The 13,874-nt window shown below is 40.3% G+C and overlaps 1 protein-coding gene across 1 annotated transcript in view; it reads right to left on the minus strand.

The window, feature by feature from the left end:
* Positions 1–4,704, minus strand: part of cacna1fb (calcium channel, voltage-dependent, L type, alpha 1F subunit) — a 45,562-nt gene extending 40,858 nt beyond the window's left edge. The window contains exon 1 of the mRNA XM_084916688.1: positions 4,297–4,704. Within this exon, the coding sequence (XP_084772814.1) occupies positions 4,297–4,318 (22 nt within the window). The 5' untranslated portion in view covers positions 4,319–4,704. The remainder of the gene's footprint in view (positions 1–4,296) is intronic.
* Positions 4,705–13,874: the final 9,170 nt, after the last annotated feature.

Raw genomic sequence — 13,874 nt, forward strand, 5'->3', positions numbered from 1 at the left:
GTTCTGTAGCATCCCTCCGTCTGCAGATATAATGGTTTTCATTGTGCAGGAACGTCTACGGCAATCCAGACTGCACACTTTATGAAGAAAGCAATGAAGAATTTTACAGTTCCCGCCTGTCTTCATAACTGTTTACACTGAAAACATCATTAATGGAGTAAAAAACAGATCCAGAGCAGGTGGAGAGTTCAGTAACCATATCCATTCATGCACAGCTCACGGTTAATTCTTGAAGAGCCAAGCTCAGCCAGCAATCGTGACAGCTCAGCTGACCTCAACAGCAGCCCACATCAGCTATGCTGATACCCTTCTGTGCCCTGGGCTACAAAGTAAGCTCACCATAGCCAGGATATCATTCAATTGTCTGGTTTCACTTACCCTAAATCAGCCATAAGGCTAAGGGTTAAAACTGATGGCGGTGCTGGTATGGTGAAAGGGGCTGACTCTTCACAAACTGGCAGATGTTACAGTGAATGGCTGTCCTAATATTATATCTTAAAATGTTAGACTTTTGAAGGGGAACCAAGACAAAGTGGCTAAAATGAACTCAGAACTGAAATTGATATCTTTGCTCCAGGGGAAAAAATTTGGATCAGGGTGCTTGATCGTAGGGAGTCATCTGATTGTTCTGTCTGTTATTGCCTATTATGGTCTTTACCTTTAGCACTTTGATGTGTTTAGTTGAATTGAAAAATTGAGGGTAAGAACACTGAATCACAGACAGTGTGTTGCACTTTTGGAGGAGGATGAGACTGAAGCTGGTGACATAGGCACACAGATAACAGGTGGCTCAGCCTGGGCAAAGTGCTAAAAATAGTCTGGGACCTGAAAGCAGAAAATCAAAAATTCTGTGAGAAGAAAGGCAGATCTTGAATTTGCTGTCTGGATTAATAAAAGGACTAAATAGCAAACTGCAACGCAAAGGCCTATTTACACATGGTAAATGGACTCATTCTTATATAGCGCTTTTCTACTCTCCTGGAGCACTCAATGTGCTTTATACAACATGCCACATTCACTTTCTTCATGGCTAACATTCACACACATTCATACTCCAACGGATGCATTAGAGAACAACTTGGGGTTAGTATGTTGCCCAAGGAGACCTGGCATGCAGACATCCATGGATAGAACCACTAACCTTCCAATCAGGAGATGACCCGTCTACCTCCTGAGCTGCAGCCACACTTTAACTCCAAAACATAGTCACACTCACATACCAATGAAACAGTGGGCAGTGAAAGAAGCCACAACATCAGGTGACTGCCTAAGCTGGTACTCATCAATGTTATGAGGCAAGTAAGTTTTCAAAGCAATGTAAGGACTTCAAAACAGCTGAGAGTGAAATGCACATCATTTCATTCCTTGCACTTGCAAAGAGGAAAATGCATCCAGTGGTGTTCACCTTGAACTCATTGACCTGCAGTCCGATTCACTGCTGGCAGAGCACTTCAAGCCAATACTTCTGCTGGATTTTTATTCTTCTTTCAAAAAGGATAAAGAGAGACGCTCAGAAGATGTTAGCTCTCTTTGCATCTACGTTCATTTGTGAATAAAAACAACTTTGAATCTCTTTGAATCTTTCCTCCATTTCAGGCTATTCGTACTACTTCTGACATAGTCCATGTTGAATCCACTGTCAATAATGCCTCTTCTATTCATGCCACTGCTGTCCTTGTCTTTAGGATTTCCAAAACACCGCCATACATCAGAATATAAATTGCTGCAGATGATATAAAAACCTTATTTTGACTAAAGTGGTCCTTACAGAGACATAATTACAGCCTTGTTCTTGCTAGTAGGAACTCACTCTGCAGAGTCCTCGTGTGCTACTTAAATGGGCACTCATATGGTAATGATATTACCTTTTTAAAACAACTTTAACATCTTTTTATTGATCTGAAAGGTCCTCGAGGAGAACATCAGTCTCAGAAACACACGATATCGATCATTGTTAACTGTCATGTGTCCTCAACCATTTAAACTTTATTGGAACATCCTATTGCAGACCTGAGTAACTTTACTGAGCATCCACTGATTGAAAATCTGTCAAAATAAAGATTTACTTTGACCCACTGCTATGTTTTTATGCTGCTTTACGTTTACCTGCAAAAACTAAATTATGTTTGTGAATAAATCAGCTCAAGCTCAAATGAGACTGTTTGTTACTGAGTGTTAATAATATGATGCCCCCGAGGAGAAAACATAAACAAGCAAAAGCCCAAACATTAAAGGAGACATGCTCCAAATGCAGGCAGCAGAAACAGACTCATACAAGCAGGAAACACATGCACAGAGAAACAGGTGCTGCTTTAGGATGTTAAATGTTCTCAGTTTGGATGAAAATGAGTGATTCCAAGTCACATATATATGTGTGTTATTTTCTATATGGAGCATTATGTCACCAGGTTAGAGCTATTAGAGTCATCCTTCGTGGTAACAGCATAACTCCAGAGATGACCAGCTGATCAATGTTTACCTGAGGCTCTGACAACTCTTTAGGGCTCAATGTGACACATATGCATATATAAAACTTCACAACATGACATGAAGCAGAGTCATCCTTTTTAAATTGCCATGTTTTGGATTTCAGGGCCACCATATCTGAGATCTGAGGCCTGCCTTATTAAGAAGACTTGACCACTGTTAGTGTGTCCACACAGATGCACAACTGCATCATATCCAGAAACACAACATAAAGCACAACGATAAACACAATCCAACAGCTTTAGATGCTGCACGGCTGCATCCAAGCAGAACAGATCACTGTAATCCAGTAAAGCTGATCAGGCCACAGCGACGAGGTGGTCCTCTGCCTCCATGATTCACTGCACTTATAACAGTAATATCTACTGCTACACAGCCACTGCTACTTTGTGCAAGGAGGAACAGGATGAGCGCTGCCAGAACTACAAAAATGACCTCCAGGATAGCACTGGTGTAAACATTTCTGACCACACAATCATAAACAGACTTCATGAGGGTGGCCTGAGGGCCCAGCATCCTTCAGTGGGCCTTGTGCTTGCTGCCTGGCACCGTGGAGCCTGATTGGCACTTGCCATAGAAGGCCACAGGCACAGTGCTTTTCACCCTATGCTGCCTTGAAGTTTTTGAGCAGTCTAGGACCAGTTTCTTCTCCACAAACCCCCCTCCCCCCCCCGAGTCACATGGCACATCTATGACATATTCTTTACACCTCAGTGGACAGTGCAGTTTCCCCAATGAGTGATGTTTCACACAGTAAGCAGCAAACACCCCTTTGAAGTTAAGCATTAAAAGCACACTGTCTGGTTCCTGAGCCTGGATTACAAACCAGACACAGTGAAAAAACACAAAGGCCAGACCTTAAAGAGCTGCAGACCCACAGGTTGATTCTACTCCAAATCTGGTTTTTAGATCAGAGATCAAGTTCATCTCATTTCATCAGAGAGAAACTGTGAGGCTGAAAAATGATTCAGTATATCTGGTTTTCTTTCATCATCACCTGACTGACAAACTCAGGTTCAGGGACCCAGAGCGACCAGAACTTGTGATGCAAACGACTTGCTGTTGAAAAATCTATAAAAGGAAATGAAATTAATTAAGCACACAGAGACTGAAAATAAGCACATAAAGGCCACAGGTAAAAGTACGACAATTGTGAAATGACCACAAAAGATTAAAAAGTGGACAAACATTTAGCGTGAGGATCGTGTTCTCCAGAAAATGAAGATATCAAAGCTCAAGATCTCCTCGTGCCTTCAACGTGACCTAAATGATCACAGCAGCTTCTAAATCTTCAAGGTGTGCACAGATGTGCTGTATGAAGCTGAAGTTAGTAGAAAAGAAACACAAAGATCATGTATTGGTTTGAATCTCTGCTCTACACTGCAGCAGCATCACACACACTCACACACAGGATTTACCGCGTGTAGGGAAACAGGACATAATGATAGGAACCATTAGTTCAGGTGATGTGAAGGGAATCAGATGGTAAACTGGACCAGATGTTTTCACGTCCTATATTTACTGTTGTGCTGTTTGTTCAAACTTTTTATTTCTATGTTATCAAATGTGCCCATTTAGAAGATTTTAAAATTCTATTCGTGAGTTTCTTTGGAGAGAAAATGTAGTTTTAGTTTCAGATCACTTCTGCATTTCCCATAACTCTGAGGGGAACAAATAAAAGCCAGTCGATTAATCGCGCAGCTGTGACCTTCATACAGAAAATACAGCTGTTCCAGTCTGGCTCCAGCTGAAACACAGAAATCTGAACTTTAACCAAGTGATCCACTGACAGATTCACTGAGCGCTTACTTCGGTGGTTCTCCTCGTACATCTTCGCTGATGCTCAGCGCCACACACCGATGATCATCGTCAGTCGATCCGAGCTTTCATCAGTTTCCTGCCGGTTCCCTCATCAGCTGCTTTATTCCGAGTCACCAACAACTTATCCGCATTTCGCTGACAAATGCACCTGAAAATTAATCCACCTTTCTTCTGATGCAGCTGCAGCTAAATTTTCCGATTCATCGATCAATCAATTAATTAATCAACCTCGAAATGAAGTTAAAAAGTATGAAGAAAAAAGGATAAATCCAGACATGCAGCGATCGAGGAGGTGAATTCAGCTTCTTTTTAAGCTTCGCTTCACTAATCTGACTCCCTTCATCTATCTGCCCATCGCTCTCTCTCTGTCTGTCTGTCAGAGGTTCTCTACCTCTCTCTCCCTCCCTCTCTCTCCCAATTGGGGATTAAACAGAAAAAACATCGGTGTTAAAGGGGAGGGCAAATGGAGACGAATTAAAGGCGCAGAGACAGGAGCCTTTATCACAGAACTGATTAAAATGATAAATGTTCTGAGGAAGGTAAAAACCCAAGACCACAAATGTAATCCCTCTGTTTCCTTTTCTTTTCTGGGAGAAAGTATTAGTCATGAACTAAAATCACAGGTCACATTTTCAGATTATTTTCCTGCACAGAGTCAAAGAGGAGACGAATAAATACATTATTTATTTTTCTTTCTTTAAACAAAAATCCTGCAGTGGGGCGCAGGTGTGTGTTATTATTAACCCTTAACGTGGCTGTTTGTCCCTTTGGGTTCGAACAATAAAAGTTTATTTTTAGACCACAAGATCAAATTATTATTTAATGGATCACTAAAAAAATGGAAGCGATGTCTTTTTAACAAGCCTGTACCAGAAACTTAAAAAGAATGCAATTACATTTTAATTTCAGTTTCAGTGCAGCGTTATATCAGTGGTGTCCTCTAAAAAAAATGGAAATGGAAGATTTTGTGGAGGACATAGCTGGACTGGCCATGGGCCCGCCAGGTGGGCAGTTTGTGCCGGACTTCAGCTAGAATGGAAAAAAAGACACAAAGGTGGATTTATTCTGTGTCTTTATGCTGTCAGCTGCCTCTTCTTCTCTCATTCAATCATGAAACTGATCAATGATCAGCTGATCGGCTTTTCTCTCTTGTTTGTTTATCGCCCACTTTGCACCAGAAAGAGGAAACCAGCGGATGTCGCGCTAAACAGCAGCTGCATGTTTAAGCTTGATCAGCTGTTGTTAGAATTTCTTTAATATTAATTTCTAGTATCAGCTGATGTTTGCTGGAGCCACAGCTGTAAAGCTGCTGGTCATGATGTCGGTTTGGATGTGTGGTGAGAGGGAAACATGAAGATGAAACCAGGAGATGTCCTTACTGAATCATCAGAGCTGAACAGGTGATGGAGAAACAGGTTTACCTTTTAGGTGACATGAATGAGTTGAAGGGAAGTTATGAACTGTTTCTGAGAGACAAATAACACCAGGATCCTTTTCTAAGTAGCTGACAGCTGGTAACTGTGCAGGGGCGGGTCTAGCAAAGTTTTGCCAGGGGGCCAGGTAGGGCATTAACAGGGAAAGGGGGGCACAAAGAAATACTTTTCTTTCTTATTCTCATTTAAAATATCTAGCTTTTATTAAATAATTATCTGAATCTTACAACCAAAGTTGTTATCTGATGTAAAATGTATAGAAATCATACATATACCAACAAGACTGTACATCACTGTCACAACAGCGTTTCTTTTCATTCAAAGGCTTTAGGGTTTTTTCCTATAATACCTGGGGGGCCGGTCTCTAGTCAAAATGCCGGGGACGATTTTTTGTCCCAGTCCAGCCCTGGTGGAGGACATCGGAAATATGCTTGGGCAGGATACTAACCCAGAGTTTCTCAGAGTGTGAATGAATAAAGCACTTAACCATAGAAGGAAGTGCTTGTATGAATGGGTGAATGTGGCAAGTTTTACTTGGGCTTTGAGTGCTCAGATTTTTTAATTGTGAAAATCATTTTCACAATTAAAATGATCCAATTTCTCTAAAAGCTTAAAAGTGTAAAACATAAAAAAGCCCAATATTTAACTAAAATTGCACAAATACAACATATCAAATGTTAAAAGGAGTATTTTTATTTTTAACGTTAACATTTTGAATTTGATGCTAGCATAAAGTCTCTACAAAAAGTAGAGAGGGCAGGGCTGTCAATAAAACACATGACCGAGCATCTTCCAAACCCTGAAACTTAATCAGGTTTAAGGTTTAAGGGCATAAAAATGGCAGAGAGGCTCTGTCACGGTTAAAGATGGGAAGAGGTTTAAAGCTCTATAGATGACTACGTGGGCCACTAGGTAAAGAAATTAAGAATCTGGAGATTTCATCATGTACCGTAGATAATATCATTAAAGATTCAGAGAATTCAGAGAAATCTCTATACACCTGGGACAAGACTGCAGACTAATATTAACTGCTGGTGATCTTTAAAAACAGACTGCTTTGGAAATATCTGCATGTTCTCAGGAGCAGATGTGAAAATCACTGTGAGCAAACAGTTCATTCCTGCATTCACAAGTGCAGATTAAAACTATACAATGCAAAGAAAAAATTCATTAATGTGAAAACAAGCCAATCGGAAATAACTGAAATCATTTTTGGAAATGACTGAAACCTGCGATGAAGAGGAGACACATTATTATCAGAATCCACGTGCACATGGCGCAGGTGGCTTTCATATCTGTGAAGGCACAACTGGCCTCCTGCAGCCCACACCTTTCACCCCACTGAAAATATTTGAAATGTTATGAAATAAAAATGAATAAAGCAGCTTGGATCCTATATGGGGGAGGAATGGGGAAACATTTTTCTTTCAAAACTTTTTTCCACAAAATCAACAGAGTTATTTAAAAAAGAAGAAGTGATACAGTTAGTTTGTTTGTTTTTTTTATTCCTGGCATTAAATTTAAAATGAGTATTTATTTGTGTATTTATCAACAGTGGTCTTTGTTTCAGATTTGATATGCTGATATGTTGTATTTGTTCTGCTGTCAGTTAAATGTTTCTGTTTTCAGTGACATTTTACAAATAGTTCTCACATTTTTGGAAACATTTCGTTTGCATTTTGTTTCATGACTAGCAGTGATTACATTTTTCAAGGAAATCATTTCTTTTGCTTTTATAAAACAATCAGCCGGGTTTTCACCAGTAACCCTGATGCAGAGGGTGTTTTGGACAAGCTGCATGTAAGAAGCTGACAGTGGAGGTAAGATTTCTGTGTAAAGATGCAGTTTTAATGAACATTGTATTAGTTTTAGTGGTTTAAATTCAGTTCAGGAGACAAACATTAACAGTACAAAGATGGCAAACTGTACATTGCACTAGCTGAGACCACATCCTCATTTAGGTTTGACAGTATTTAGCGACAGGTGGCGTCAGCATGAATTGAGGCTGCGGTTTGGAAAAGGCCTCAGAGGAGACTAACAGCGGCAGAGAATGAGTTCAGAGTATACAGAGAAGGATGCAGAGTGCCTCTACCAAAAGCCCTGGAAAAAGTCCTAGAAAACTTTCAAAGAGTTTCAGGACAATATTCAGTAAATACACAATCTAATCTTTGGGTGCAGCAGCTGTCATGCCAGCAGACTTTTCAGTGCACAGGAAAACTCTCTGCTGTGTCCTACTGAGGCAAGATTTTCATAGTGGATAACCTCCAGAATGACCTTCCGTGTTGTTACGGTCCATGCAGGGTTATGGCTGAATTCCAGTGGAATGACGGTCCTGCGGTAATAGACGTTCCAGCCATGTATTCCAGCCCTAAACCAAACCTTATCCCTAACCCTAACCTTATTGCTAACCTGAACCAGCAGTTAAATGATGTAAAATAGTGTTTTTCCAAAGCGATTTTAAGAAAATGAACGAACATGTGTAGATTGAGTCCAAACGGTTCTCACGTGTTCTCCTTTTCCCGATGTCGTCATTTAGGAACGTGTTGGGTACCCGAAAGCGTAAAATGTTGACGATTTGTCACCTAAAAATTCTTAGGGAGTGAGAACGTGTTGAAAAGAAAACGTTCAAAGCAGGATCGAGTTTAAGTTTAGCCTTTATGGAGAAATTGCCTTTTAGACTTGAGTCACTGAAGGTGTCCGATAAGCTTTCTTTATGTCTCACTTTCACCATAACCTCAAGGTCTGTGTCTCCAAATATTCTTTGTACACTAATGGAAACCTGCTCAGACTTTAATGTTGCCTCAGCCTGGATGAGCTGAAACAGAAAAAAACATGGCACCGTCCACATACTTGTGATCGAGACTACAGATGGATGGATGGACGGAAGCTATGTCCCCATCAGATCAGAGATGAGAGGATGCAGGGCAGCGTGTGTGCGTGTTTGTTTGTGTGTGTGTGTCCCTAAGCTTCTATATTAAGCCCCTTATAATCCTCGGTGCTGCTGCTGCTGGACTCAGAGAGGATTTACCTCTTTCTCTCCTTTCACTCGTTTGTTGTTTCTCTCTAAATAAAGGATAGAATAAAAAAACAGTCTGAACTCAATCCTGAAAGCATTTCGGATATTTACTGTTAAAACCAATCCTTTGGTTCATGCATAATCTTCTTTTCCAAGTCAAACCAAAAAGTGTTAAAAAAAATTAGATTTTTGTGTTTCCAGCCTGTTTTAAATAAAACCCACCACTTTACTGAATGTGTAGCAGCTGGAGCTAAAGATCAGTTTCCAGGTAGAAAGCATGTGACAATCATGTGCCACTCTCCAGAGGTCTGAAAGAAGTCAACATGGAAGTTTCAAAAATGATTGCAGTTCCTCTTATGTCCATTTGAGGCTGGCTTCCATATGCACCTTTATAGCAGAACTAAACACCCTGGTCTAAAAAACAAAGAAAGAAAAAGAAAGGAAAAAAGTTTAACATCAGTCCAGTCGTTTATTCATTTATTTATTGTTACTCATCCATCCAGAACATTGGGTTTAACTGGATTTCTGTATTTTAAACCTCATGCTGATGCAAAAGTTCAGCAAAGAATGATTTTTAAGGAAGATGAGAACTTTCTGAAAAGTCATCTTTATTTTACAGAAGTTTTATTGAATCAGTTTTTTCCTTTTGTATCTTTGCCTGGTTTGGTAATAGGACTCTAAACAACAAAAATGGATTGTGACTTCTGGTAAAACCTGCCAGCAAAATCTCAGGATGTTGGCAAGACGGGCTTTTGGGCACTTTTAACAACCATGAGCTGTTAAAGGCTCATTCTGTTATTACTTTTAACCACCCAGTCCACAGTGAGTTTGACTCTTTACCCTCTGGCTGTTGTTTTAGAGTAGCTGTAAGGAGAACCGAAAGATTCGAGACTTCGTCTATTCCTACTGCAAACCATCGCCTTAATGACCAATATCCACTTTGGGGCTTTTTATCATTATTTTTATTCTACTTTTATCTTTTTTTTTCTTTCATTTGTTGTGACACTGTTTTATTCTTATTATAAGTATGTATGTTGAACACATAAGTTTCTGCAAGACCAAGTGGTCAGAGCAGGACCTGCAGGGAGCGATTGAAAAACAGCCCAGAGATGCGGCACATACACAGGCAGAGAGACAAAAGTAAAGACAATAAAAATAAAAATGAAACACAGAAACAACCAAAAGCAAAAGTTATAAACGTCAACGTCGTAAAAGTAACTAATGCCAGAAACAAACATATTAATAGTCAGGCAAACCATCTGCAGTCTAAGTATCACAGTATCACAATAAATCCTGTCTGTCTCAATTTTTTCCCCATAATCCATATGGATGATGACATCATCTTTTGTATTAAAAACTGATCTTTGCTGCCTCCTGCTGGATTAAAACGGCGTCACAACCAGTGTAGACCACAAAGAAGATGGAAAATAGGGTAGAAGAAAGAAAATGAAAGATAGTCTAGAGAAAAGAAAAGAGAAGGAAGATGCAGATGAGATACAAACGAGGTATTAGTAGAAAGGAGAAGGAGAAGGCGAGGAAAATTACAGAGCATGAAGACGACGTTAGATCCTAGAAGACTCGTGGGGTTTTCTGTGTGATTGTTTTCCTCTCTCGAGAGTTTTAAATAAAAAGTCTTCCAGTGGAGTCTGTCAACCTTTGCAATGACAGCATTGAGGTGTGTGCATACACCTGTGTTTGAAGGTGTGTGCTTTTTAAAAATTATTATTTTGGGCCTTTTTTCATAGAGACAGTAAAGCAGAGAGAGAGGAAGACATGCAGAGAGGCTGCAGTTCAGACTTGAACCCGGTCCTACTGCACCCTGGCCCTACGGTCACCATTTTACCCACTAAACCAGCGCGCTCTTTGATGAACTTCACCTTCACCTCCTCTATATGCTCTACGCCACACATACAGAACATACAGAGGTTCAAACTGACTATGAATTTCATGTACAGGGGGAAATAATTCTGTCAGGGAGACCTACCCTTGGCACGACAGCTGTTGTGCAGGTGAAGCCAAAGGCAAGATATGCTTCATCATATGTTCTAGTCTTTGGCTTGGAAGCATATTTGGCGATGTTTCAACCTCTGCTTTGCATTTGTTTGGGAACGCCGTCAAGAAACCTGTCCATTATGCTAGCAGTGTCCAAGCATTCTTTTTTATTTCTTTTTCTTTTATTCATACCACCCCCTGCTGCAATGGCTGTGTGTGCCCCCCACTTTGGGAACCACTGGTCCAACCGGTCACAGCAGATGGCCCCTCCCCCCCGTCAGCCTGGTTCTGCTGGAGGTTTCTTCCTGTTAAAAAGGAGTTTTTCCTTCCCATTGTTGCCAAAGTGCTTGCTCACAGAGGGTCATATGATTGTTGGGTTTTTCTCTGTATGTATTATTGCAGGGTCTACCTTACAATATGAAACACCTTGAGGCAACTGTTGTTGTGATTTGGTGCTGTGTAAATACATTTGAATTGAAAACTGAATATTCACTCATCTGTCCTCACATACATCTGAACTTTTGTGACATCCTATTCTTAATCCATTTTGATCATTCTTCCAGGAAAGCATTTGTGAGCTCAGACCTGCTGACCCCATTCTGTGATTTTACATGTCCTACCACTTCCTGGCTGAGTTACTGTCATTTAAAGTTGCCTCCACTTTGTTATAACATCACTAACAGCTGACTGTGGAATATTTAGTGACTCATTGCACAGGTGGCATCCTATCACAGGACCACGCTGGAATTCATTGAGCTCCTGAGAGTGACCCGTTCCTTCACAAATGTTTGTAGAAGCAGTCTGCATGCCTGGGTGCTTGATTATACACCAGTGGTCATGGAAGTGATTGGAACACCTGGATTTATTGATTTAGATGGGTGATGAAACAAAAGTGATGTTTGTGGACAAATTCCTGCCTTATAAAGCCAGTAAATGAAAACTCTCCTGGAAAATGTCCATTTTCTGTGGACAGGCTCCGAAAGTTAGTAAGGACCATAGATCAGTGGATTGGTGCTGCTTTATACAATAACCAGGCTGAAACAACCTTGAAAACACAACTGTAATTAGTAGAGGAGCATAACGCATTTATTGAGGGGGTAAAAAAACAAAAACATAGAGACTTGTTTTCCTGAGATAATGAGATATAGTCCATCTAAAGTAATAAAACAGAACAGGAGAAGTTCTGAGCAACCCTTTCATGAACACACAAAAAAACGCTGTTTTTCTGACTTAATGAGACCCCAAAGTCCAGCATGGAGGAGGGCCTACAGCTTCTGCTGCTAATTAGCTGAGCCCTCCAACAATATTATTGCTCAAACATGCAAGTATCTCAGTGTTTCAGATCCAAACTATTTTTAAAAAAATGGATTAAAGTAAGCAGGGAAGGCAAATCGAGCTCTGAAGTGAGACTTGTTTAGGATTTTAAAATATCTCATTAACAGAAAAATGCAGCAGATTTGTTTTTTAATGAAAAGTTTTCTCGGAAATCTAAGTTAACGGGCTCATTAATGGAGAAAAAGAGGCCAACTTGTTTTTCTCATATAAGCGTGTTATGCTTCGGCAGATTAATGCACCGACAGTTTCAGATTGAATAGGTGTGACTCTATGAGCAGCTGAAGGAACATAAGCTGAGTTTGAAGCCGTGTAAGATTTTGAATGTAGGAGTTTTATTTCTAAATGGGATATTCCCTCACTCGGATCTTGATATTTGTTGTGCAGAATGTCTTCAGACGTCACTGTCAAGATCTGAAGCTTCAGTTCCTCCTTACACAGATAAATGTACAGGAACACACACTACAAATGATGAAGTGCTCATTAGGTCTCATATGACAGTACGGAGACACTAATGGACCAGAGAGAGAGAGAGAGAGTGTGTGTGTGTGTGCACGCGCCTGTATGCCTGTCTTTGTGAGGACCAGCACACGTTTAAAACCTTTTGGGGACTTTGCTTACAGTCTTAATTTTGAGGATTTAGACCAGTTTTAAGATTCAATTTAGAGTCAGGTGCAGGTTCAGGGTCAAGGACCTGGGACTGCAGTAGTTCTTGCAAACATACCACCACACTGAAATACAAACAGTGTGTGTGTGTGTGTGTGTGTGTGTTTCCCAGGAGAGCTCATACCGCAGAAACAAAGAGCTATTTATTAGCGTATCCACCTGTAAATCACCACAGAGACCACAGACAGGGTAGAGTCCCATCCACCCACTCGATAAGACTGAAAACATAATAGTAATAAAACTTTATGCGATTCATATTTATATATTTAGAGTATGAGAACACATAACACCACCACAAGAGAGAGATGATCATTTTTACTTTGAATGTGTCCAATGTTAATTTAAATTACACATTTTCATTTATTTTAAAAATGCTGAAGTCTCCTTCTTTTAAAGACATGTAAAGACATTATGTGATGTTTAGCAGACATAATAGTTTTACACTTGCTCGCAGCGGTGAGGAATCTGACTGCAGATTTATTCTTTTATTTTGGTCAGAATGAGCAGCACACTCTCCTGTAAGTCTGAGGTCATGATCAATGTTCCCTCTAAGCTGCGCATGTGCGCAATTGCGCACTGCTGGCACGGTCTCTGCGCACAGAAAATGTGCGTTGCGCACAAAAAAAAAACTAACCTGAATTGAAATTAAAATTAAAACTTTAACAATTCTGTTTTGCAGTGTTAGTCAGTAAGTGACTGGCTGCTCCCGTATGGGATTAGAACGATGCCACCGTATCCCATAGTCCAGCCAATGATGCGATTCACATTCGTATATACGCAGCTAATCAACGTCGTTGGCAGGCTATGACAGCATCCTTATGTGCCGACACCGGTGTTTTAGCTAGCAAAGCGGCGTGGCTGATGTGAAGCGAAGCCACGTTAATGACCACGTGTACAACCATTGGAGATGTGAGCAGGACAGACGGAACAACTGACAGAAAAAGTGTGGACTTTATACCAGTTTTGATTTTGTGTTGATCGGCCACGTAAAACCAGAGTTATGATAAAAATATCTGCAATGTTTGGTTTTCTTCCTGAATACTATTGTTGTTTATATTTACTGCGGGAAGAAACGGTAAAAACTGTGTTTTATAAGGAAAACGCTCGAAAGCCTGTGAGCAAAACCA

Source organism: Perissodus microlepis, chromosome 20 (assembly GCF_051167445.1).
Source record: "Perissodus microlepis isolate ML-2025 ecotype Zambia chromosome 20, ASM5116744v1, whole genome shotgun sequence".
Lineage (NCBI taxonomy): Eukaryota > Metazoa > Chordata > Actinopteri > Cichliformes > Cichlidae > Perissodus > Perissodus microlepis.